Genomic DNA, 25,548 nt, shown 5'->3' with positions numbered 1-25,548 from the left:
ATTCCCGGAGAAACTTCCGAAGGAATTCCCGGAGAAACTTCCGGAGGAATTCCCGGAGGAACTTCCGGAGGAATTCCCGGAGGAACCTCCGGAAGAATTCTCGGAGGAACTTCCGGAGGAATTCCCGGAGGAACTTCCGGAGGAATTCCCGGGGGAACTTCCGTGAGAATTCCCGGAGGAACTTCCGGAGGAATTCCCGGAGAAACTTCCGGAGGAATTCCCGGAGGAACTTCCGGAGGAATTCCCGGAGGAACTTCCGGAGGAATTCCCGGAGGAACCTCCGGAGGAATTCCCGGAGGAACATCCGGAGGAATTCCCGAAGGAACTTCCGGAGGAATTCCCGAAGGAACTTCCGGAGGAATTCCCGGAGAAACTTCCGGAGGAATTCCCGGAGGAACTTCCGGAGGAATTCCCGGAGGAACTTCCGGAGGAATTCGGAGGAATTCGGAGGAACTTCGGAGGAATTCCCGGAGGAACTTCCGGAGGAATTCCCGGAGGAACTTCCGGAGGAATTCCCGGAGGAACTTCCGGAGGAATTCCCGGAGGAACTTCCGGAGGAATTCCCGGAGGAACTTCCGGAGGAATTCCCGGAGGAACTTCCGGAGGATATCCCGGAGGAACTTCCGGAGGAATTCCCGGAGGAACTTCCGGAGGAATTCCCGGAGGAACTTCCGAAGGAATTCCCGGAGGAACTTCCGGAGGAATTCCCGGAAGAACTTCCGGAGGAATTCCCGGAGGAACTTCCGGAGGAATTCCCGGAGGACCTTCGGAGGAATTCCCGGAGGAACTTCCGGAGGAATTCCCGGAGGACCTTCGGAGGAATTCCCGGAGGAACTTCCGGAGGAACTTCCGGAGGAATTTCCAGAGGAACTTCCGGAGGAATTTCCAGAGGAACTTCCGGAGGAACTTCCTGAGGAATTTCCAGAGGAACTTCCGGAGGAATTCCCGGAGGAACTTCCGGAGGAATTCCCGGAGGAACTTCCGGAGGAATTCCCGGAGGAACTTCCGGAGGAATTCCCGGAGGAACTTCCGGAGGAATTCCCGGAGGAACTTCCGAAGGAATTCCCGGAGGAATTCCCAGAGGAACTTCCGGAGGAATTCCCGGAGGAACTTCCGGAGGAATTCCCGGAGGAACTTCCGGAGGAATTCCCGGAGGAACTTCCGGAGGAATTCCCGGAGGAACTTCCGGAGGATATCCCGGAGGAACTTCCGGAGGAATTCCCGGAGGAACTTCCGAAGGAATTCCCGGAGGAACTTCCGGAGGAATTCCCGGAGGAACTTCCGGAGGAATTCCCGGAGGAACTTCCGGAGGAATTCCCGGAGGAACTTCCGGAGGAATTCCCGGAGGAACTTCCGGAGGAATTCCCGGAAGAACTTCCGGAGGAATTCCCGGAAGAACTTCCGGAGGAATTCCCGGAGGAACTTCCGGAGGAATTCCCGGAGGACCTTCGGAGGAATTCCCGGAGGAACTTCCGGAGGAATTCCCGGAGGAACTTCCGGAGGAATTTCCAGAGGAACTTCCGGAGGAACTTCCGGAGGAACTTCCTGAGGAATTTCCAGAGGAACTTCCGGAGGAATTCCCGGAGGAACTTCCGGAGGAATTCCCGGAGGAACTTCCGGAGGAACTTTCGGAGGAAATCCTGGAGGAACTTACTTTCTTTTTCTTCTTAGTCTTATCTACCTTATTTGTCAAATTTGTCTAATTTGTCTTATTTGTCTAATTTGTCTTATTTGTCTTATTTGTCTCATTTGTCTTATTTGTCTTATTTGTCTCATTTGTCTTATTTGTCTTATTTGTCTTATTTGTCTCATTTGTCTTATTTGTCTTATTTGTCTTATTTGTCTTATTTGTCTCATTTGTCTTATTTGTCTTATTTGTCTCATTCGTCTTATTTGTCTTACTCACACCAGCACCCAAATACTTTTCAAAACTTGTGTGGAAACCTTGCACAGAAATCCTCTCACGATATTTTCTAATGTTGTTCTAGAAACGGCTCATGTTTTCATTTTTCAAAACCAGCTGGAGTTTGTTTATTTTGATTTCCTCATTGCGTGATTGGTCGGCGCTGCTGCTGTTCTCTCGTCGAGCCACTGCATGAGTGATAAATTTCTTCTCCATTGTTGCCAATTCCTTTTGTTCTCCGTTTACGGCAAATTCTCAAGCAATTGTAAATTGTATAATGATGAAATAATTCTGGCGACACTGACAGCGTCATTCTGGCGGGCTGAATTTTGCAATTTTCTCTCTCAGAGAGTGCTACCACGTGCTTTTTTAACGGAAAATCCTTCCCTCAGACCTTAATGGGTTTTAGGATGTGAGATTGATATCATCATAATTCTATGACTAACAACAGCCAGTCTTTTATTTTAGAACTTCTTGAGGAAGGCCACGTCCTTCTGAATAACTGCAATCCTTTTCTATAAATCTTAAAAACGTACTTCGCTCAGTTTGCTTTGATATTATTTTGATCAGAAAATTCTCGCTTAACTTTTCAAAAGGACCTAAGTAACATTTTTTCATGATTTAATTTGAATACTGCAATCAATAGCTTTCATGTTGTTCTGTTGATTGCGCTATTCAAATTAATTCATGAAAAAATGTTACTTAGGACCTTTTGAAAAGTTAAGCGAGAATTATTTAGAACTTTTTAGTGGAATGTCTTCACTTGTCAAAAGAGTTAGTACTAGCCCTAGTTGTCGTTTTCTTCACTTCGAGTCAAGTACGATACACACAAGACATTCCACTAAAAAGCTCTAAATAATTTTCTAATTAGATTTTTGGTTTTATAACGGTCTTGAAGAGCATGACTCACTCTACTACAAGAGTGCTCTGGAACCAGTATGAAGTTTCAATGCTACTGGGCTTGATCAGTCTTATGATAAGACATTCAACTTTGTCAAAGAAACCCTACCTGAAGCTTCTTTTGTATTGACACTAGGACATTGTTTCTTCACAACTCAGTCGATTAATGGACACTTCCAATGCTATTAACTGCTAGAAACGCCAAGTAATCATTGTTGAATTTGTATATTATTAGACTAGCACGAGAATTCTCTATGTCCGGGTATGCCGAGAAAATTCTAACCCGGCAAAGTCCTAGGCCGAGAATCGAACCCACTCTATTTCAGCATGATCTTGCTTTGTAGCCGTGTATCACAGCGCTAGGCTACATGTCAAATAATGTTTTCCAAAACAGAGGTAAAGATTTATCACACATTTTGTATAATTCTTCTTAATCCGACTTAAGGCCTTTATTAGAACCTATTAATGTTCAGCCAACGTGCATCATTGACACGCCAATCGTTGGAAATAGTGCATTCAACTCATTGTGTAGGTATTTTGGTATCGGAAGTTCTAGAGTCATGATCAAAGGGGATACCAAATGGCACAAACAGTTCCAACCGTATAACGGACAACGACGACGTGGTACTCTGCCTAGCATGTCAAATGAGCCGTTCCATTATATAATTATCGTTCAAGTTACATGAGATTCTCGCTAAAGTATCGCAGTCCGGTCGCGCTATGCTCACGTCAAGGGGTCTATCAATGTCACGTTTGCACCACTCAATAACAACAGTTTATCAGTTTTAATTTTGCGCGGTACCTACCTATATCAGACATCGCACTCGCTTATCAAATTGTACAATCGAATTTTCTTCCGAAATGATTCACGGTGCAACCAAGATGATAGCAACGAATGGAAACGACGATGCGTCTCGTTACCGTCTGCTTCTTGTTTCTTGCTGGATACCTTCTCCGCCCGGCATGCCATGCCATGTTTCACTTCACTACCACTTGGTCAGCTCACAACACAGCTACACCATGAGGAATGGGAAGAAGCGAAAACTCGGTTCGTTCACTAGTTGAACGGCTGTGTGTTTGACCATTCCATTCTACTTACGCAGTCAATGTTTGTATACATCCTCTCAAACCCTGATCTTCGGTCCTGTGTGGTAGTGGTTTCCCAATGAAGCGCTGCTTTCATTGTATTCCGTTCAGTTTGTTGGATGGTGAGCAAATTATCATTGGCCGCTTGATTGTGAACTGTGAGCGAGCTGCTTTCGGCTTGGCTGGTGTTGAAAACTGAAACCTGCATGCGTTCATGACTGCCGGGTTTTGTGACAGACGTCGGTCGATGGAATCCAATTGGATAATGGTACGGTAAATACGTTTTTGTTGTTACCCGTTTGGCTGCTACCACAACGTGGTAGGAGGAATGAATAGCAGTGTACATCATATTGGGACCGGCGTTTTGGTTGTTTGCTGATAATGATAAGCTCTTAGAAAGATGTTTGTTTTTTTGTTCATTCTCGATGGAGTTGGAAAGACGCGTTTCGGTGTGCTGTGATTTATACACCATACATAATTGTAGCTCTGTTGCACTTCTTAGGCTTCTTACTGCTTGATTATTTCCATTATGTCCCACGACATAATATGATAGTATTATGTTCTCATAAATTGCTGTCAATATTCCATCAAATAACATGGACCTTAAATTAGGAGTAATATGGTAATTGCAACCATGCAGTCTTCAGAAAATTGTCCTGATCGATCCACCCTGTTCGCTGTGCACCTCATCTTCTTGTGCCTGTCGGTTCTTTGTCGAGAACCATTCTCACCGGTTTACTATCCGACATTCTGGCTACGTGCCCGGTTCGTGGTTCGTAGACTTGCGGTGTCCAAAGTAGGGAAAAGTGGGGCAAGATGGTCATCCTAAGCTGTAATCTTTGTAAAATAGTGAAATTCTTTCGAATTTTGCTGATTTGTCCATCACACACCTGCATTTTACATAAGTATCTAAGTGTTTAACTAAATAATGACGTTTCAATATCTCATAAACTGGTTTTAAAATGATGCCCATATTTATCATATGAGGCGACATGGCCACCCCCTCGGGGCAAGACGAGCGAGGACCAGCAATTTTATGAAAAGTGTGCTGAATTGATTTAGAACAGGTTACACATTACACTTCTAGGGATTATTTTCAAATGATGTTTCACTTGAAAATGTTGTATTCCATTTTGATTTGTTGACCTCTGGCTCCACAACAATATCTGAATTTGCCTCAAGCTAATTTTTACAATTAAAACCATATCCGTTGTTTAATTTTATTTATTACCAGACTAAGGCCGGAGTGGCATATGCACACAAAAGTCTTCTCTATTCAGCTCGGTCCATGGCTGCGCGTTGCCAACCACGCAGTCTGCAGAAACTACTTGTTATGCCTAACGTACATTCTGCCTAACGTAGTTATACCTAACGGGGTATATCCATTAAGGTGGTTCAAAAAATCGATTTTGCTCCACAGCGCTTATCTGATTCTTTACCATGTTCTGAGTGTCCTCTGAAAATTTGAGCTCATTTGGATTAAAACTGATTTAGCACAAGCCGTTTCAAGTATGCATGCCAATTAGTATGGGGAAATTTATTTTTTCATTATACTGTTAATGACGTTTAAGCGGAGGTTAAAATAAAACCTACATAGCTAAAAGGAATACTCAATAGCTTTCACCCAACGAAAACCGCATGTTGATTAATCGCCCCAATAATTAGTAATCGATTTTAAGACAAGTTGCGAATCTTTAGTCATGATCGTTAAACTTCTTTGAGGGCATCACTGAAATCTCGCGTAACATTTGAAAAGGGCCTACAGCCAAAACGTAAACATTGAGAAAATGCCGTTCGAAAAAAATGCATCACAATTTCTATTCCTATTTCCCAGGTTTATGGCAGGTAGCAAAAGCTCCTAAAAGCACATAATCAACACTATCTATCCATCCATAACCTTAATTGCATTGAAAACATGCAAAAATGTGTCGAAATCGTTAAAATAAAATGTTAAGTCTATTTTCATTTGTTTCTCCGGAATAGGCCTTCTTGATAAGTCATTCTGCATTTGCTTGTCATTCATAGACCCTTTATTTATGGCATTTTTCGAAAGTAAACACGGGATAAGGCTTTTCGGGAGGGGAAATTTTCTCTCTCCGAGGCCGGGCCGATGACGGTTCGGAAAAAAATCCCGTTATCGGCCCGAAGTTGGAGAAGGCTTATCCCAGACAGAAAAAAACGAGTGGCTTGGCCGTGTTTTAGGGTGGACCTACACATATTTTGAAAAAAACACGTAATAGGCCCAATCAAAAATTAGTTTTTTCCAAGTAATTTAATTGAAGATGCGGAACATTTTTATACTATAAGTAGCTATTAGAGGATGCTATCAAAGGGTGTTAAAATTGAATTTGTTTACTTTTCATTGTAGGCCCTAACCAATTGTTAAGCGAGAAATGTGCAGTGCAACATAGTAGCCTGAATTTGTGTGTGCTATCTTTCGCGCCACGAGTAGCAATGTTGCCTGTTGATGAGTTATGCAATTAGCTCCAGAAGACCACGGTATAGATTAAATTCGATTACTAATTATTGGAACGATTAATTGAGATGCGTTTTTCACTGAGTGAAAGCTGTTGAGTATTCCTTTTAGCTATGTAGGTTTTCTTTTAACCTACGCTTGATGGGGAAGCGTCATTAACAGTATAATGAAAAAATAAATTTCCCCATACTAATTTGCATGCAAACTTGAATCGACTTGTGCTAAATCAGTTTTAATCCAAATGAGCTCAAATTTTCAGAGGACACTCAGAACATGGTAAAGAATTAGATGAGCGCTGTGGAGCAAAATCGATTTTTTGAACCACCCTAATATCCATATTTAACATAGTCCGTAAATACATACGGAAAACATAAATTTTAGTAAGGTTCAAACTTCTGAAAATAAATCGGGCTTCGGGCTTCGTGGCCGTATGGTTAGCGACGTTAATCGTCTAAACGCATGTGCTGTGAAGTGTGGGTTCGATTCCCGCCCCGTTAAGGAGAAAACTTCGTAAAGCGAAAAGCTCTCCACTGGTCCACTGGATGTTGTGTCCGTTTTCTCATGCTAAATGTTAAATGTTCAGTCTGTGCGACATGTGGTCGAATTTGGTGATTCTGTCTTTAAGAACCCTGTTTAATCCACCTAGCGGTGATGGTGCCTTTCTCGTACATTATAAAAATAGTATTTTGGCCATTACTCTTGAGCCCATAGTCCGATCTGGCCAATTTTCAATAGGAAATAATGGGAAAGTATCCTGCATCGAATGCAATATTTTTGCGAGTAAATCGGTTAAGGGTAAGTGCCTGAAAAATGAGTGACATTTTATTATAATACAATCTATATAATAAAAATGAGTTGAAATTTCCTTCCTGACGATTTAACTCGCAAACAGGTTGTCCAGTTTGCAAGATTTTTCCCCTAATCGATACGTTTTTGAATCCGCAAGGTTTGTATATATGAAAAGTTGGTGATTTTTACTGCGAAATGTAAAAAACCTTAGAATACAATTTTGGGTCAGCTGTTGAGGAAAACAAAACAAACGCACGGAAATTGATCTAGAGTGCGGTGCTTCAAATAGTACATTGTGACATTTGTAACACCCGGGCAAAGCTGGGTTTCTTTTGCTAGTTTTTCTATAAAAAAGTGTATTTAGGCCATAACTTCCGAGCCCATAGTCCGATCTGGCCAATTTTCAATAGGAAACAATGGTAGGGTATCCTGCAACTTGTACGTTTCAGAACATTCTCACTCACTGCAGTGTTTATTTTTAATAGTTAGTGTCATCGGCATTCACTTGATTGGAGGCAACAAACATTTGACAGCTTGGCACCCGTCTGATTAATATGCTTTAAAGTTTGGTAAGGTTTCTTTTTTTTATGTATAATCTTTGGCCCAAATTAGTAAACACCGCAAACGGATTCTAAACTTATCAAATGATGATATTTTAACAGCACTTCAAAGTTCAACTTTGAAAAAACCGTGTTAACTTGCCCCGGTGTACATTAAAAGAGTGTAGAGAATAATAAGGAAAATAAAATGATACCATTGCATTCGGAAAGTCGGAACGTAGTCGTTAAAGGAAACACAGAGAGTATGATTCCTTCTTTGAAAGATCGCATTTGCTCGAAACAAGGCAAAAGAGGGAATGATCCCTTCTTTGAAAACACGCATTTTCTCTTAACAACGCAGAATAAGATATCATATCATGCATTTGCCCGGTTTAGACAATACTGGATTTGATTCCGTTTTTCTTAAGCACAGTTTGGTATTATCTGAGGTATAATTTTCTGGAAATTAGGACATTCTAAGGAACGTCTTCCTGGAGATGGGGAAATTTTAAGGGATGTCTTTCTGGGGATTGTGGTATTCTGAGGAGTGGTGCATTGTGGGGAAGGACATAGGGTATGACGGGGCAAGATGAGCACCTTAAAAATGATACTTAATACCTTCTCAGCAAGCATGCTTTTCTATATTACAATACAGCAGTTTTTTTCTGTTGCATATTATCTAATATCTATAGTAAAACGCGTATTTAAAAAAGAACGGTAAACCCCGGTAAATGTGACTCAGCAAAAAACTCTGTTTTTGACTGGTTCAAATATACTACGGGGCAAAAACGGCACTCTTCTAAAACTCATTTTTTATAAATGTATTAGAGTACCAATTTTGACAAAAATAATAGCTTTTATTGGCCATATTGAAACAAACAAAAACTATGTTTGGTATCGATTAGTTATAATTTTTCATTGATACCATAAAAATCACTTAGTAGACAGATTCAGCGCATATTTAAATCATAATTGTAGGTTACAAAAAAAACATATTTCCGAATCCGTAACGCCAAATGGCAAATGAGCCTTCTAAATAAACGCAAGATTAAAAAAAAAGTAGATTGTCCAAAAAAGATTTAGTTTTATATTTAATGGTTTAAAAATGGGGAGGTCATCATGCCCCATTTGAGATAAATTATGTAAATCTTATTAAGCATGGTCAAACATTTCACTGTGAATATTTTAAATAGCCCTAAAATTCTTATAAAATATGTATTTGGCCAAGATTTTCATTAAAAAATGTTTATGTTTTTAAAAACTTTATTTATTTTCCAATGCTTATTTCTCATTAAAAAAACCCTAGTTTTCACCAACTTTTGCTATTTCATCTGTATTTCAGATTCATTCTATTTTTATATTTTTTCGGTGTCAAATCTTTTGCTGGACTATAGATTAACAGGGTGCAGAGCTATTTTTCTCTCTAAAGGCATATTAGCGGTAAAATAAAGGGGTGCTATTAATGCCCCGGGTGGCGATCTTACCCCGTCCTCACCTACAACCACTTTTTGCGTCTTTTATCACCAAAAAACACACCAGGGTCGTGATACATTCGAAATATTACTGTATTGGGATAGTAATGTTTTAAACATCAACCCCCAATCAGACCCAAAGGTTAGCATAAGTCTATCGAAAATCACACCTCATCGGTTTACCTGTGAACCAGTTTTTCAGTCTGTTTGTGAATTTAATTATCCCTACATATAACCCATATCGTAAATCTCAAACCCAAATTGATCTCAAAACCTTCATTCTCTTTTTCCAGGTCACCGAATCGTTGCCATCGGATGAGCCATCACATGGGATCAACCCTTGAACGCAGAACATCTCCACTTTTTTTTCGGCTGACCGATAGCATTGATTGACTGGCCTTTCTTTTCTACACTAAAGTGAAGTTAAACGTTGGCAAGTTAGATGCGAAACGACATTAACGTCGAGTGAATTGCACAAGTGCGCGCGCGGTTGCCCCATCTCATGAGAAGTGCTGAGCCGGCTTTTTCTGCTTTGGAAACCGGCGACGGTAGTGCACCAACAACGCCGCCTCAGTTCTTTTGTAGATGTGTGTTGTTGGTGGGGATTTGAGTGCGGTTGAAGAATAAGAGTGGAAAGATCCATGAAGAAACCGAGTGTACGGTCGTTTCGAGCCGGTCATTTGGAAGCAAAGCAAAAGTGAAATACAAAACCCGGTTCACATCGGCCAGCATTGTCGCACATTGTTGTTTTTGACCGGGTAAAGTGAAGGCAGAAGAAAACGGGGAAGAAGATTAAGCCGGTCGGTGCGGTGTGTTATGTGAGTTGCGTATTCACTCGCCGAGGGGCGTACATATGCGTGAATGGGACTAGCTGGCGCGGCAACGAAAGTGTTAATCCAAAGTCCCAATGAGGAGATGGCTCCAGCTCTCACCGAGCCGTTGAGTCAAAGCAAACTCTCGTCGCCGGCAGCATCTGGGGCATCACCTCGCACAGAGGGGGAGTCTACGAGTCAACAGGAAGTTCCCAGCAGTGAGAGTACGGATTCGGGTGCCGGTACGGCATCGACTATACCCAGCGAAACGGACGTTAACCTGAGAAATACTTCTTCCTCTTCCGGAATAGATCCATTGGTAGACGATATTCAGAATAACAACAGTAGTGGTGGAGAATTGTTGAAGATTGATCCGGAAGGTGGGCAAGATCTCATTGAGCTTGCCCTGGAGCAGCTTCATCGAGATGTAAACGAAAGCGAAACGGCGGTTGGTGATGCAGCTACCGCTAGTGGTAGTGCAGATCCTGCTGCATTTATAGCCCAGGCTGTGATTGATGAAATGGCTCACGCTGATATTGTCACCGGCGAGCAAGTCGGTGCGGTTGATCCCCAATCCGAGCTGCAACAGCTGGATTCCCAATCTTCACTGATATCCAGTTCCAGCACTGCGTTGGGTTTACAGAAAGATTATCTCAAAGATAACCCCGATATGGAGCAGATGCTCGGTGAATTGGCTTCCACTTCAGATATGGAACTCTTGCAAGTGTTCAAAAGCTTGGAAGGCAATCCCAGTGGAGATGGTCTGTGTGCTGAACTTGCAGGTGGATTATCACTCTTCAATGACGTAGACGTTGTAAATATTTACGAGGAAGCCGCTCAGGCGACACCACCTAATAAGGATCGTGAGCGACTTGAGCTGCATGCCGATATCGTTAAGCGGCAGGCACAAATGCAGCGTAAATACGACTTCCTAATTCGGCGGCTCAATAAACTACAAGCACGATACATGGGACTACATGTGAGCGAAGAAATAACCGGTTTATTCGAGTACTCCCAACGCTATTGGAAGAAAAAAGACAAGGAACATACCAAAGGCCTCAGTACGGGACCCTCTGCGGCATCCCCTACGCCTCTGATTCCAGACATAATTCCTTATCAACCTCCTCCCCCAACCGCTGAGAAATTGAAACCCATTTCGACCAATGCTATGAAAACCTTTGTAAAGCGACTGGAAGGGATTGCCACTACCCAGTGTTCGACGCAAACCAAACGGATTTACGGCAATCGTTATTTTCAAGGAACCGCCAGCAGCCCACCGGATGCAATGGTGGGCACTACCTACACGACGCTATCGACGACGATTCCCAAGTTCGAGGATCTGACAATTGATCAGCTCGAGCAAACGGCCGGATTGTTACATTCGGAACTGAAGCAGGTGCAGTGTACGATCGACTCGGAAGCAACTGCCAGCAGTTCCGGCGGTGAATCCGCCGACGAGATGGTGATGTACAACAACATGAATCAGCAGCCGTTGGGAATGTAAGTAGTTTAGGTGTTTAAATCTTTCTTGTGTGCTTTCATGGTACGAAAACTAAAATGAATAAGAAGAGCAAAATCTATTTATGAAATTTTGTTTAACAGACATTACAAAATGATTTATGAACTACGATTGAATTCTCGCAAAATTCTTGATAGTAATAATTTTCTAAATATCTTGGAACCAAAAAATCTTAAAATAAAAAATGTATTTCTTGTTCCTGTACTGCCGTTCTACGCATTATTGTCCCATGTTACCTTTGATAAAAATCCAAACTCGAGTCATTTTGTCCCACCAATTTCAGAATCAATTGGATCTTGAAATTTAGCAAATGTTTTTGGAATATTATGAGCGTAGGCAAAACTTTTCCAGAACATAAAACGAATTACTAATTATTTAATCGGTTTTCACTCTCTATTATCATCAAACAACAACTTCATTTTTTCAGAGGGACAAGATGAATCAAGTTTGAGATTTTTCTTCAAAGGTAACATGGGACAATTATGCATGGAACGGCAGTGTATTATAGCTAAGAATGTAATAAATGGTGTCGAACGGTATTGAAAGGAAATTGATTCTAATGCATTAGTGATAAATTAGCCAATCTTGCAATGGGTGTTGGCAACTCGAATTCTCACAGACAATAATAAAGCAGCCTCTTCGCAACATATCTCACACCTGTGTTTCTCACTGGCTCACGTCTATCTCGCTAATGTTCCAATTATGATGCAACTATGGTGAAAGACAATTCTGGTTCTCGTTGATGCCTTTCTCAATCCTACCAAGCAGGAAGAAAATAGATTGCAACTTGCACTAGTCCTTGCGAAATATTCTGTTAGCTTCACCCAACAACTGTGACAAGGGTTGGAAAACGTTTGGAGTACGTTGTTCACCCTTTTGCCAAACAAAACGACTTCTCACGACTAGTCTGGTCCACCCTTGTTGGTGTGCGAGCAACATGGACAGTGGGTTATCGAGACAAGCGACCATGCTGGTCTTGCTTACTAGTGTTAGTAATGTTGACGAGTTTCCTTTCTTCTATTTCTCATTTTTGCTAAACACAACAGACCTTGAACTGAGTTTGGAGTTCGGTGGTAGTATTCGCGTGGGGAGCGCTGAGCATAACAAGTACAAAATATGTTTGCCAAAAACGATTACCGGTGAGCTGTACGCGTGCTGGGGGCATGCCGCGGAAGTCTTGTTTCACCAAGATCTAACATGATATTGCTGTTACGACCACCACGAGAATGAAACGTGGTTTTGTTAGGATTTGTTTTTTTCTCTACTGTAATGAAAAAAAATAGATGTTATTTTAGAATTTTTAACTATTTTTGATACATGTTGAATCAATTGTTAATTCTCTATAAAATTGTTTACAGTATTTATTAATCATATTGCATACAAATTTGTTACTCTTTAATGATATTTCCAGTTTTCTTCCCTTCTGTGGCTCTACATTCCAATTGTAATTTGGCCTGCTTTTCAACTTTTAGTGTTTCTACAATTATAATTTGATAGCTTATCCATGACCGTAAATTCCTCTTCTTATTGGCATTACATCCCCCATTGGGACATTGCCGCCTCGCTGCTTAGTGTTTATTCGACACTACCACAGTTATGCGTGGGATGATCAATAGTGGGCAAGGATGTTATCGATCATTTAGGAATTCGCGTTCGATCATTTAGTAGTTTGTCAATAACTCATTACAGAAGCTGAATTTCAAAATGTGTTATATGGTGGACTTCTAGTGCGAAGGTTTTTCTACAACTCTGCCTAATGGTTCGTTGTCAGATTTCAACTAATAACGGAGTTATAGCGCTAGTTACAGTAACTTAAACTAAATGATTGGAATTTTGTTATCATTTAGTCTAAGTTACTGAAACTATAGTTATAACTCCGTTACTAGTGGAATTCAAACAATGAAAAATGAAGCAGAGTTGCAGAAAAACCTTCGCACTAGAAGTCCACCATACAACACATTTTGAAATACAGCTTCTAGAATGAGTTATTGACAAACTACTAAATGATCGAACGCGAATTACTAAATGATCGATAACATCCCTGATAGTGGGTCGCGAAAATCAAGTCTTGATTCATACTGTCCATATTTCGTCCCATAAATCTATACCAGCTTCTAGATCTAAGGATCTAGGATCTAAGAAATAAATGGATGATTAGCGAATCACAAATTTTGCGATGTCAATGTCTTTTTTTGTTATCCGATATTTTGGCAAATGCAATGAAATCCAATACAGTGAACGTTCGCTAATTGGTTTTTTTTTCTAGTTGGGGGTTCGCTAATTGGGTCGAAACCCAATTAAAAAGCAGCTAAACGTCAGAATGTGATGTCAAAAACGAGTTGACGTTTTGTTTCCGTGTTTGGCGGGATCAATATTTTCTGGCGCGTTAAATTTTTCAATGCAAAAAGTAAACAACATTGACGCTTGTCAAAACGCCCCAATTAGCGAACGGCATTCGCGAGTTGGGGTGAGGTCGTGCCCCAATTAGCGAACGATCACTGTACAGTCAACTTCACTCGTTTGGCTATCTTAGGATGAACTACGATTTAGTTGGGCGCCCGTTAGTTTGGCTGTAGTCCAGTTCAAACCAAGGTGGACGTCAAACTTTAAAGTCAACAGCTGGATTTTCTTTCTTTCTCACAGTTGACAGCCCTGAATTTCTATTGTATTCACTGATTTGACAGATGAAACCCCAGCGCAACTAACGAAAGTCTTTCACTAAATGGGCTACTATCTTACCCAACGAAGGAAAGTTGACTGTACAATCCTAATCTAACCAAAATCCTATCCAAACGGAGTCAAAAATTTAGGAGATTTTAGCCTATACAATGATGGGATGTGAAGCAATTTATTACGATTTGATCAATTTAACGCAAACTCGTTTTATGCTATTTCTGATACCTGGTGGGTCGCGATGTGAGTTTCTGCTACGTGTGTCGCACATCATAGAAGTTTGGGAACCTGTGTTCTAGGCCGAACCGAAAATCGACCTCGCCATCTCCAACCTTGGTTGCATCACTTTTTTCAGGTGGGTATAGACTGCCACATTTTCAAATATTTATTTGTTTATTTATTGGTCCACTTGTTTATTTGTTTAATAAATACCGGATAATATGCACGAAACTCCATCACCTTATCATAGTCTCCGGTGGAATTCAAATGAATTAGAGTTTTCGCCCGAAATCTTCACAAAATTTTGTACACCATCCATCCACGCCTATTCAAATTTGTAGAAGTCTGCAGAATTTTCCATGGAAATTCCGGAGAACGTGAGAAATTTCCGTATCATTTCCCGATTTATATATAGGTCCAAACTCCAGAGAATTTTTCGTGTAAATACCAATGATTTTCTTGAAAATTCCGCACAATTTCCAAAAGCCGCAAAAACTAAGAGCATTCAGTAGAAATGTTGCAGAATTTCTTGTGAAAATTTTGAAGAAATTAAATGCGCCATCCGGAATTTTTTCGAGGAAATTCTAAAGAATTTACGATGAATAAAAACATCGAATTATTCCTGAGAAATTCGAACAATTTCTTAATACTAGGGGCAGACATACCGTTGTAAATGCCCTGTAAGCATACAGCGCTGTAAGTTTACAGAGCATGGTACTCTGAAGAAGTTCCTCTGAAATTTCTATGGATATTCAGAGTAATTTCTCGTTGAAATCCAAAGTTTTTCGTTTAAATCGTGGCCGAATCTGTCATTTGATCGAACTGATTAGGCAAAAATCAATCTGGCCGAAGGATAGTCGTTTTGCCAAAATAATCCTTTGGTCGAAATGGTGTGTCATTCGGCTGCGTAAGTTGGTAATTTTGACGAATAAGTTGTTTGGCCGAAATGGTCGGTTGGCAGAAAGAGAGCCATTTGGAAGCAAATGTCATTTGTTCGAACGGGAAGACCGGCCAAATGACTTTTTCGGCCGGATGGCCCTTTCTACCATGAAAGTCCAAAAAAAAAATCCAACTAAATATTTTGGGAAAACTTTGATAAATTTTTCGACGTAAATTAAAAGATAAAAAAACATGCCGATTATACCCGATTCCGTTGCTCCATTTTACCTAATTCGGTGAGAAATCAAAAACATTTTTGTATAACCTTGCTTTACACGTGTAAATAAAACATCGGGTGTATTTTTAGCATTCCATATTTGAACCGTTTGTTTCGCCCTTTTGAACCGAAATGGTTCATTTGTTTATATTCATTGCTATTGATTTTTTTACGCTGGTCGTTTTTATGTGGATTTGGACATTCACGTGACTTTTAAGAACTAGGGTAACGGTACCAATAGTGAAGGTATTAGTAGATCCACAAAAGAAAATATTTTTTTTTAAATTGATAATTAAGGGACATTTACAGCTTTAATATCTTAGTCAATAGATAAACTAATAAATTTGCTAACAACAATGAGATAGATGTCATTTAACATCAACAATTACCAAATATTGCTTGCACCACTATGGGTACACTGTTCCTTTAGTGGCGGTAAAAATTAATTTTGGTTCCCATACTTAGGGTTTTTAGTACCGACCCTTTTTGGTGAGTCCCGGTACTACGGTACTGAACCCCTCAGTACCGGGAGTACCGGGAAAATACCGGTACTGGAAGATTTTTTTCGAAAATCATTAAAATCAATAAAAATACAGAATTAAATGGTAACGATTCAAACTTTATTCATTGCTTTGTATGTATTCAACACTTGTCTTGGAGCTTGTCCTTTTCCTTGAAATATGCTATCAAAACGCACAGCATATGCAATGTTTCGTCAGACATAAGGGATCGTATTTTAGTAGCGAAGCTTCCAGAAACAGAGAAAGCTTTTTCTGAGTCTACAGATGTAGGGCGAACTGTTGCTATTGAATCATGAAGCATTAGCAAGTATTTTCCTTTCAGCTTTTTCTGAGTCGTTGTAAGTTAACTTTTGTCTTACAATCTTTACGAATCCTGGTGCAGTAATCGAACTTACAGGAACACTCTTGCCTCAAGCGGGGACGATTTGGAAAAATACTGATGAAGTGTGACGATTCTTTTGGATGTGACGATGTCGTTGCGGTTTGATTGTCTTGAGGTACGTCATCGGACGCCTGCCGTTTGTCCTAACTGATTGTCGCTGTCGTCACTGGCGAAACATCTTTTGCTGGTAAGGATAGGGCACTAAATGTCAACGAAGGAATAATTAGTACGTTTTGACAGATAGGTCGCCAACATGTTTGGGGACGATAACAAAAAGAACCGCAGCGACAATCGTCCTCTATAGTTTATTACCTCTATTGTCAGGTGTTTGAAGTTTTAGAAAAAAAAGTATATCTTTCTTACTAGCTGCTGCATTCAAAAATGAGGTTTTAACCATCGGAAGTTTTAACCAAAACTTTTTCCTTAGTACCGAAAATACCGGTACTTTCATTAAGCCAGTACCGGTATTTCGGTACCGAAAATTGGGCGGTATTCCCGGGAATTCTGGCACCGGTACTCCCGGTACTAAAACCCTACCCATAGTGGTGCTATTCATTGGTTTCTTATGAGACTCGCCACTATTGGTACAGTTGCACCACTATAGGTGCAAGGGAGTCAATTTTGTTAAGGAAAATAATTGTTTTCAATGGTTTTTCAAGCGAAATCTTAAAATAAGTTGCATTTAACAGGATATTTAAAACACGACGCATCAACTGAAACCATCGTAAAGTGTATAAATATGATAAATCTCATTAAAACCCCACTACCTCCACTATTGGTGCTACCTCCACTAAGGGTACGGTTACCCTACGCATTTTTTACGCGGACTTAAGGATTTATACGGTTTCCACGTGAAATTTAGTTTTAATGCTGTTTGATTTCTGTTACACGTTTTTCTTCTTTTTTTACATTCAGGCCTGGTAGCGAGTCACTTTTCAGTGACTTGGTCACTATTTTGAGTCTAGTCACTAAAAAGTCAATATTTGCAAGTCACTAAAATCATTATTCTTCGGAAAATGTTCACTCAAGTCACTATTTTTGCATTGCCTGTTGTAAAAAAGTGCAAAATAAATATCATTTGTAGGGGTGATCGGGGCAATATGGGCCACCTAAGGAAATCGTTCCCAAAAGCTCAAAAAAACATCGTTTAAATGTAGTTGACTTATACTTAGGGTGGTCGGTATTGGCAGTTTTTGTCCAATACCGGTATTCGGTATTTAATGGAGTCAGTACCGGTAGAATACCGGTTTTGCCTTTCTCGTACAACAAAGTTGTACCGAAAGGCTATATGATTGCTTCAAAAAAGAACTTTTGATAGAAGGCCCGGAGACCCATAGTGTTATATACCGATCAACTCAGCTCGACGAACTGAGGTGATGTATGTATGTGTGTATGTATGTATGTGTGTGTATGTGTGTATGTGTACAAATTTTGTAGACACACTTTTTGGAACTTAGCATTTTCCGATTTACTCGCAACAAGTTGCATTCGACGGGGAATGCGGTCCCATTGTTTGCTATTGAAAATTGGCTCGATCGGACATTGCATTTCGGAATTATTGAAAAATCATTGTTTTTTTCCAAGGGTCCCCCCTTGGAAAAAAAATTCAAAACCAAAAAAAAAATTGTTTTTTCCGAAAATGATGGCGATGCACTTTAACTAATGCAAAAACATGCAAAATGATCGAAAAAATGTGATATATTCTCCTAAAGAGCTTTTTTGACCTTTCTAATGTGATTCTTTCAATATATTTTATAATGCACGAGAAAGGCATCATCACTGCTAGGTGGATTAATCAGGGTTTTTTTATTATCGAGTAGTGAAAGAAAAACTTTTGGATTGGACTTTTGGATGAAAAACAATATTTGTTGAAAAACTTCAAAAGTTAAAATCATTGCTTGTTGAACTAGCCAAAACGACACTATAATAGGCATTACATACATACTGATCGACTCATCTCCCAATCCGCATTGGATTTTGTTAGCAATGTTGCCAACTACTGAGAAAGCCCTCTGGTTTAACCGAAGTAGGACAAATGGTTCCAAGACCATAGAAAATCAGTTTCAAATACTTGCCCTTAATCTTTTCCGATTCATAGCTGGGACGGGACTTGCAATAAGGAAAAAAATATAACTTCATCTGCAACCAGCAAACGCTGTCAGTGTCACGAATTGTCAGATGCAACCAGCTCCTTTTTGTGTAAAAGTATACTGCCATCATACGCATATCTGTCTCATGTTTGCTGGGATTTCCTATGTACATGGGACAATTATGCGTAGAACGGCAGTATAGGTATTCCTCAAAAAGTATTCCGAATGATTTTGTTTAACGAGTACTTTTTCACTTTGAAAAGCATTCTAGAATAGCCGGACAGCTTAATATTGAACATTAATGAATACGTGTTTTGTTACCGATAGGAAAATTTTCATAAAAATAAGTTTACAAATCCGTAAATTGCAAACTTTTTTATTGTGCTCAGAAGGTTCTACCCAGGATTTAGATGAAACACTCAAGGAAACAGTTGAGAATCTATGATCAACTGTGATGAAAAGAAGAGTAAGTGTCAACACAAGGAAAAAGAAGCCGTCTTTGCAGGTCTTGTCTCAGATTCATAGTAGCAGACTTCCTTACGGATTGTATGCAAGGATCCTGGCGTATTTGCCATCAGCAACGCAAGTGTTTTGCTCTGCTACAGTCTCTTCACAAGTTGGTCTTAAACCGATAAAACAGAAAAATATCCATAGAGGCATCTTCTTCGTACCGATCGTCAGGTATGGCCGTTGTCTCAGTTTCAACGATCGCATCAGGAATGATTAGACGCTTCAAGATCCCATACGCTTGCTTAATCAAAGTAGCTCTGGATGCCTCGAAGAAAATTCCATAATCGTTTCTGATTAATTGCTTTACGGCAGAATTTTTCAAAAAAGCAAAAAGATCGACGTATTTGGATCGTCTCTCTTGGATTCATTCCTTAAAATCATCGAAATAGTGGCGGAAATTTCTGTGGCTGGATTTGATAATTGTTCCAACGTAAATTGGAACGCCACGTCGGCTTCGTATAGAGTGCAGAGCAGTAATTCCACAACAGCTTGAACAGGTTCGAGGGGTTGAATTATTTCAGCGCGCCTTGGCATCAGCCACTAGTTCAAATTCTTTTCCAAATTCAGAACGGATATATTTTTGCAGAAAATCGTTTTTCACTAGTGATCTCCGGAAAAGAACTACTACGGCTCGTACCTTTTTCACAATTTCATTGACTGAGGTAAAATTCTCGACGATATCAACAATGTTCATTGAAGAAAAAGCCATCCGCAGTTTGACAGATGGCTAAAAGAATGAAGCAACAGGTATGATAATTGACGATGTTGCTCGATTTTTGTTGTAGCGTAAACGTCGTCAATGATGCTTACTTGGGCAAAGTTACTCATGCGCGCATTCAATTGTAATATTTTTTGCTCGATGAGTCTTTGCTGCTTGTAACCGAATATTTGTTCCATCTATGCTGGATTGCCTGTTTATATGGGACAAATATGCGATTACAGGCAGTTGAGCTGATATAAGTAGGTGAAAATTATTCGATTTTTTTATACTGACAGCAAAATTTGAAATACCGAAAATACCGGTATTTTCCCAAAATTGGTACCCAAAATTGGCCGGTAATACCGGTATTACCGGTTTCGGTACTACCGGTTAGACCACCCTACATACTAGAGAATGTTACTTTTCATATTACGTCGATGAATGACGAAAAATGCGTTTGGAAATTGTTGGAATGCATTTTTTAAAATGAATTGATTTCAATGTGTGTTCCAGGCTATACGGGGCAATATGAGCCACCATTTGGGGCAGTATGGGCCACCCATCCAAAACGTTTATTTAGGCGAAAAAAGTATCGTAATATGGAAGAATATGATATTCTTACAACAGTTGTGAGTATTCCATACCAAATAATATTAAAAAACCGCACAACAGCGGACTGAACCGGTTTGTCACTCTTCACTGTTTGAACAGCCACATTTCAATTAGTCAATGGTATTTTTTTCTGTTTCAATCGCAGTAATGCGCTGTTGTACACACTTAAAATAAATCGCCGAATTCGGTAAAATTTTACCGAAATCTCAACAGCAGAACTGTTCGGTAAATAATTTAACCGATTTTCGGTGATTTTGACAGTTGAGCAATGGAAAAAATTACAAAAAATCTGTAAAATAGATTACCGAACAGTTCAGCTGTTGAGATTTCGGTAAAATTTACCGAATACGGTGAAATGAGTTAAGTGTGTAATTTTTCCGTAATGAATCTTACATATATGATAATATTCTTGTATTTGACTACTGAAATTTGAAATCATTCGCATTTTAAGGCCTGATATCTTGCTCTGTGCAGGTATGCCCATATTGCCCCATAGATACTGGTTTTGAGAAAAAAAAGTTTTATGATAAATTCAGATTTGTATCAATACAAACATGTGTGCACAATATTCAGTTTTAATATATCTTTTGATTGTGGTGTATTTTTGACCTGTATTTTAATCAGCTTTGTGTCAAAACCTTATTTATAAACTTCAAATCTTATAATAATTTTGCCTATTTGAATTTTCATGTTTGAATTAAATTTTAATGCGGGTTTCACGTTGATGCATATGTGGAGCATCCTCTTAAAGATCATATAACTTTTACATGATAAAACTTGTCAATAAGCTCAAAATGAGGGTGGCTCATATTGCCCCGTATGTTCATATTTTCCCTAATGCCTCTACCTATTATAATAAACCAAATCAAATGTGCATCTGGTAGCAGTATATTAAATTTGTGAAATGTGCACTAAAGAAGTTCCAAGTGTGTTGTGAAAATCGTGAGGTTATTGCCGATTCATGTCAACTATGATATTTATCTTCACGAATAGAATTTGTGATAATGCGAAAGGCTAACCTCAAGTAGAGAGTACAAAATTGAGGAGTATTGGAACCAGAACTAGTGGAGGTGAATGAATTGGTCGGATTTTTTAAATCTGAAATAAAACAAAAAAATAATTAGATTTAAAAGATATTTTTAACTCAAAATTATTTGGCCACTTATTTTTATTAAACTTTAATGCTAAAGTCTGCCATTTATATGGATTTCTAATAAGAGACCATCCTTTTATCGGATTTTCAAAATTTTCCTCAGAATGTCAGGTCGAGTTCAAAATCTCAAAAACATCATTTAAATTTGTTATTATATTATTAGTTTAATAACAGGTACGCCTGTGTTCAGAATAATAGCAGCGGAAGCCGTTTTTCATACAAAATGGTCAACTTTGACAAGCTGTAACTTTGTACCCCGATGACCGATTGAGCTGAAATTTTTGCAGTGAACTACAAATATGTTCAAATTTACACAAACTAAGTATCAGTAGATACTTTCGTACTCATGTCGCTTCTTAATTTAATTTTGATGAGTTATTTTATGCTTGTAATAGCATTAGCATATTCAGATTACAATTAGTTAATACTATTAAATACCGTCGAGGTGAGGTAGTGTTCCTTATCATTTTATTGTTGGAAATCATATTCAATACCCGAAAGAAACGACTAAACGGGATATGTCTGAATGATTGAAAACTCATGAATATCATCGACCACAAATCATGGCCTTTTTATTCTTGTAGTGCTTTGGTGCTGGCTGTGACGATGACTGTGGCTAATGAAAGCGACGGTAAAGACACATGACAATAATTAAAATACCATAGAAGGTGCTAGCATCTCATCACAAACAATCTATACGCTCCTTGATATCTGCAAAAGTATGAGAAAGCATGGAATTGAAACCAGAGTGATGCGAAGGAACTTTTGTTTATGTGTATGGTGGGTTTGGGTGGTGGCGCCTGAAATTTTGGCAGCTTCTTGATAAAGAAACTTTGCGATGCCAGTGCCTCCACGTGGTTGCCACTTGTATTTTGTTTCAAAACGTCCGTAAAATTCCTTACACACGATTGAGATCAAACTTGTATGTCTGTTCTCTGTTCTAGTTTGAAATCTACGAATTATACCGTAACAATGCTTACACAACTTGTAGCTCTATACCCCGTTGGTCAATTTTTCTGCAATTGAAAGTCACTATTTGGTCACTTTTCTGTCATCGTTGGTCACTAAAGCCATTATTTTGAACGGCATTCATCGCTACCAGCCCTGTGCATTGCAAAAGGAGTGTCCTATTAGTATGTCCACAGCTCGACCGAAACTATCCAGGCTGAAATCATTTGTAAAATATTGGCCTGGTTCAGAATACAGTGTTGACCCGATTTTATCTACCCCCGATTTTATCACGTTTTCGACCCGATTTTGTCACCCCAAACAAAATTGTCATTTTTTTTATTTTCGTAAATAATACCACAAACAACATTGATTTTCATGAAATAACTTTCACCGCTTGTAGTTTATTACGAACGACTTCTGAGTACCTGAGAAATATTCTGTAAGCAATTTCGACAAGATATAACGGGTACCGGTCACGCATTTAGCCTTTCCAAGGCATAAAATGATTCATAGTTGTGGAATGAATTAAAAAATTGGAAATATTTTTTTTTCTAATTTTGTTGTTTTATCACCCCAAAATTCACCAGGGGGGTGATAAAATCGGGATATTACTGTATCTGTTTTGCCTTTTCTTGTACAACAAAGTTGTACCAAAAGGCTATAGGACTACTCCAAAACACAACTTTTGATAGAAGGCCCGGAGACCCATAGTGTTATATACCGATCGACTCAGTTCGACGAATCGAGGAGATGTCTGTATGTGTGTGTGTATGTGTACAAATTTTGTAGACACACTTTTTAGAACTTAGCATTACCCGATTTACTCGCAACAAGTTGCATTCGATGGGGAATGCGGTCCCATTGTTTTCTATTGAAAATTGGCCCGATCGGACATTGCATTTTGGAATTATTGGAAAATCATTGGAAAAAAAATTCAAAATCGAAAAAAAATGTTTTTTTAAGAATAGTAGGAATGCATAGTAATTGAGGTAAAAACATGCAAAATGATAGAAAATATGCGATCTATTCCTCTAAAGTGCTTTTTTGACCTTTCTTATGTGATTTTTTCATTACATTTTACGATGCACGAGAAAGGCATCATCGCCGCTAGGTGGATTAGTCTGGGTTTTTTATTTATGTATCATGATACGTGGAATCTCGTAGCATCTGTTTTGCAGTTATGTTGAATTGTACAATAGGAGTGTTCACTATTTTCAAAAATATTCCAGATCCGAAGTGCCAACCCTTCATTTCAATAAGTAACATTAACGAAGTCTCCAGATCGAATTTCAGCCAAAACCATAAAGATTTAGAGGAGTAGCAAACGAGATTTGTGATTTATTTATTTTTGACTTTTACATAGACTGCCGTTCTACGCATAATTGTCCCATGTTACCTTTGATGAAGAAATCCAGACTTGAGTCAATTTGTCCCACTAATGTCAGAATCGATTGGATCTGAGAATTTTACAAATATTTTTGAGATGTTATGAGCCTAGGCAGCACTTTTCCAGGACATAAAACGAATCACTACTTATTTAAACGGTTTGCAGTCTCTATTATCATCAAACAACAACTTTATTTTTGCAGTGGTACAAATTGACTCGAGTTTGAGATTTTTTTATCAATGGTAACATGGGACAACTATGCGTATAACGGCAGTATAGGATTACCACCATTCTACAAATCTTCGAAGTCTCTCAAATCTTCACAATTTCGTTTGTCGGCAAATTTCCTCTCGTCACGCACTGGCATTTGTCTCCTAAAAATTTCGCATATAGTTTCGATTCGACCCATCATCTTCCTGCTACCTTTGCTACACTCTACCGTTCTGTGCTGAGTCGAGTACCAGCTACCAGACTCCTCTCAGTATATTGTTCTCGTCCATCACCCGCTGGCACTTCTCATCAAACAAACCTCGCTGTTGACCTCGCTGAACAGCGTCTATTACTTCTTGTGCTGTTGTAGTCACTACAAGAAACGTCTGTCAAAAATTCATCACTAAAATATACCCTATCAAAAAAAAAAGCAAAACAAAATAGAACACATTGAATTGAATTCACTGTTTGGTCTCTGCTGTGCCGAATCAAACTGTTCATATCATAATCATCCACTAGGCTACCAACAAATCACACCACCACGTTTTGAGGGGGTGGAGAACGGTCATATGCTGTACGTTCATCGTTTGTTGTGTGCCGTTCATTACGTTCCGTATCATGTGTTTACTGTATACGGCTTGCAGAATGATCAGTTGTAGTCGTCACTCGTCAGTCATAGTGCAATCTGTGAACGCAGTTCGGCCGTTCTTTATTTGTATACAGTGCGAGAGGGATACGACGTGGCAACGTTGCATCGTCACACGCTATCAATGTGTCACGAAGTATCTCATGTGTTCTCAGTCGAGTGATGGTGTACTACAGCAGCCAGAGCGGTCTATTTCGCGGCGATCAAACCACTTAACATTCATGTAAATGCATACATAATCATGCGTCGCATTATTGAAGGTGCCAGTGATATGCAGAATTTTCTAATAATTGTTTATTGCCGTCTAAGGGCAATGAGAAAAACAAACAATTTTGGAAAGCAAGGTTATAAATAATAAGTTGGATTGATTTAGTATTGTTTGTAGCAGACACAAATAGTCCAGATGTCGAGAAAATTGAAGAAAAAAATACGTTGAGCGAATAAGCCGCTGTTATTCAACTCTTCCGTCTACGGTAAATAATATGAAAATAATAGGTAGTTTGATAAATAATTGATTTGATATTGATTGATTAGACATCCACCTGTAACGATATGTATATGAAAAATAACGTACCTTTTTGTGAATTGCATTATAGTAGAGGACAGGTACAAGCGCTTCGCAGTTCTTATTTATTATAAGACCAAGGCCTGTGGTCTACACCGTACGTGAAAGTTCTCTCCGTTCAGCTCAGTTGGTACAAGTTGCACGACGTGACGCCCTCCTAGCCATGCCATTTCTACGAATGGTAAATCAGATGATTGACCCATTTGATTCATCTGTGCTTTATTCTTATGTACCAGTCGGACCACTATCGAATACTATTATTAGTGAGTTATTGTTG

At 39.3% G+C, this 25,548-nt stretch overlaps 1 protein-coding gene across 1 annotated transcript in view; it reads left to right on the top strand.

The window, feature by feature from the left end:
* The window catches only part of LOC134227857 (uncharacterized), a 90,505-nt gene that overhangs the window by 24,684 nt on the left and 40,273 nt on the right, over positions 1-25,548 (top strand). Inside the window, exon 2 of the mRNA XM_062709541.1 lies at positions 9,459-11,477. Coding sequence (XP_062565525.1) covers positions 10,027-11,477 — 1,451 coding nt within the window. The 5' untranslated portion in view covers positions 9,459-10,026. The remainder of the gene's footprint in view (positions 1-9,458; positions 11,478-25,548) is intronic.

Source organism: Armigeres subalbatus, chromosome 3 (assembly GCF_024139115.2).
Source record: "Armigeres subalbatus isolate Guangzhou_Male chromosome 3, GZ_Asu_2, whole genome shotgun sequence".
Lineage (NCBI taxonomy): Eukaryota > Metazoa > Arthropoda > Insecta > Diptera > Culicidae > Armigeres > Armigeres subalbatus.
This window is presented reverse-complemented; position numbering and strand designations above follow the sequence as displayed.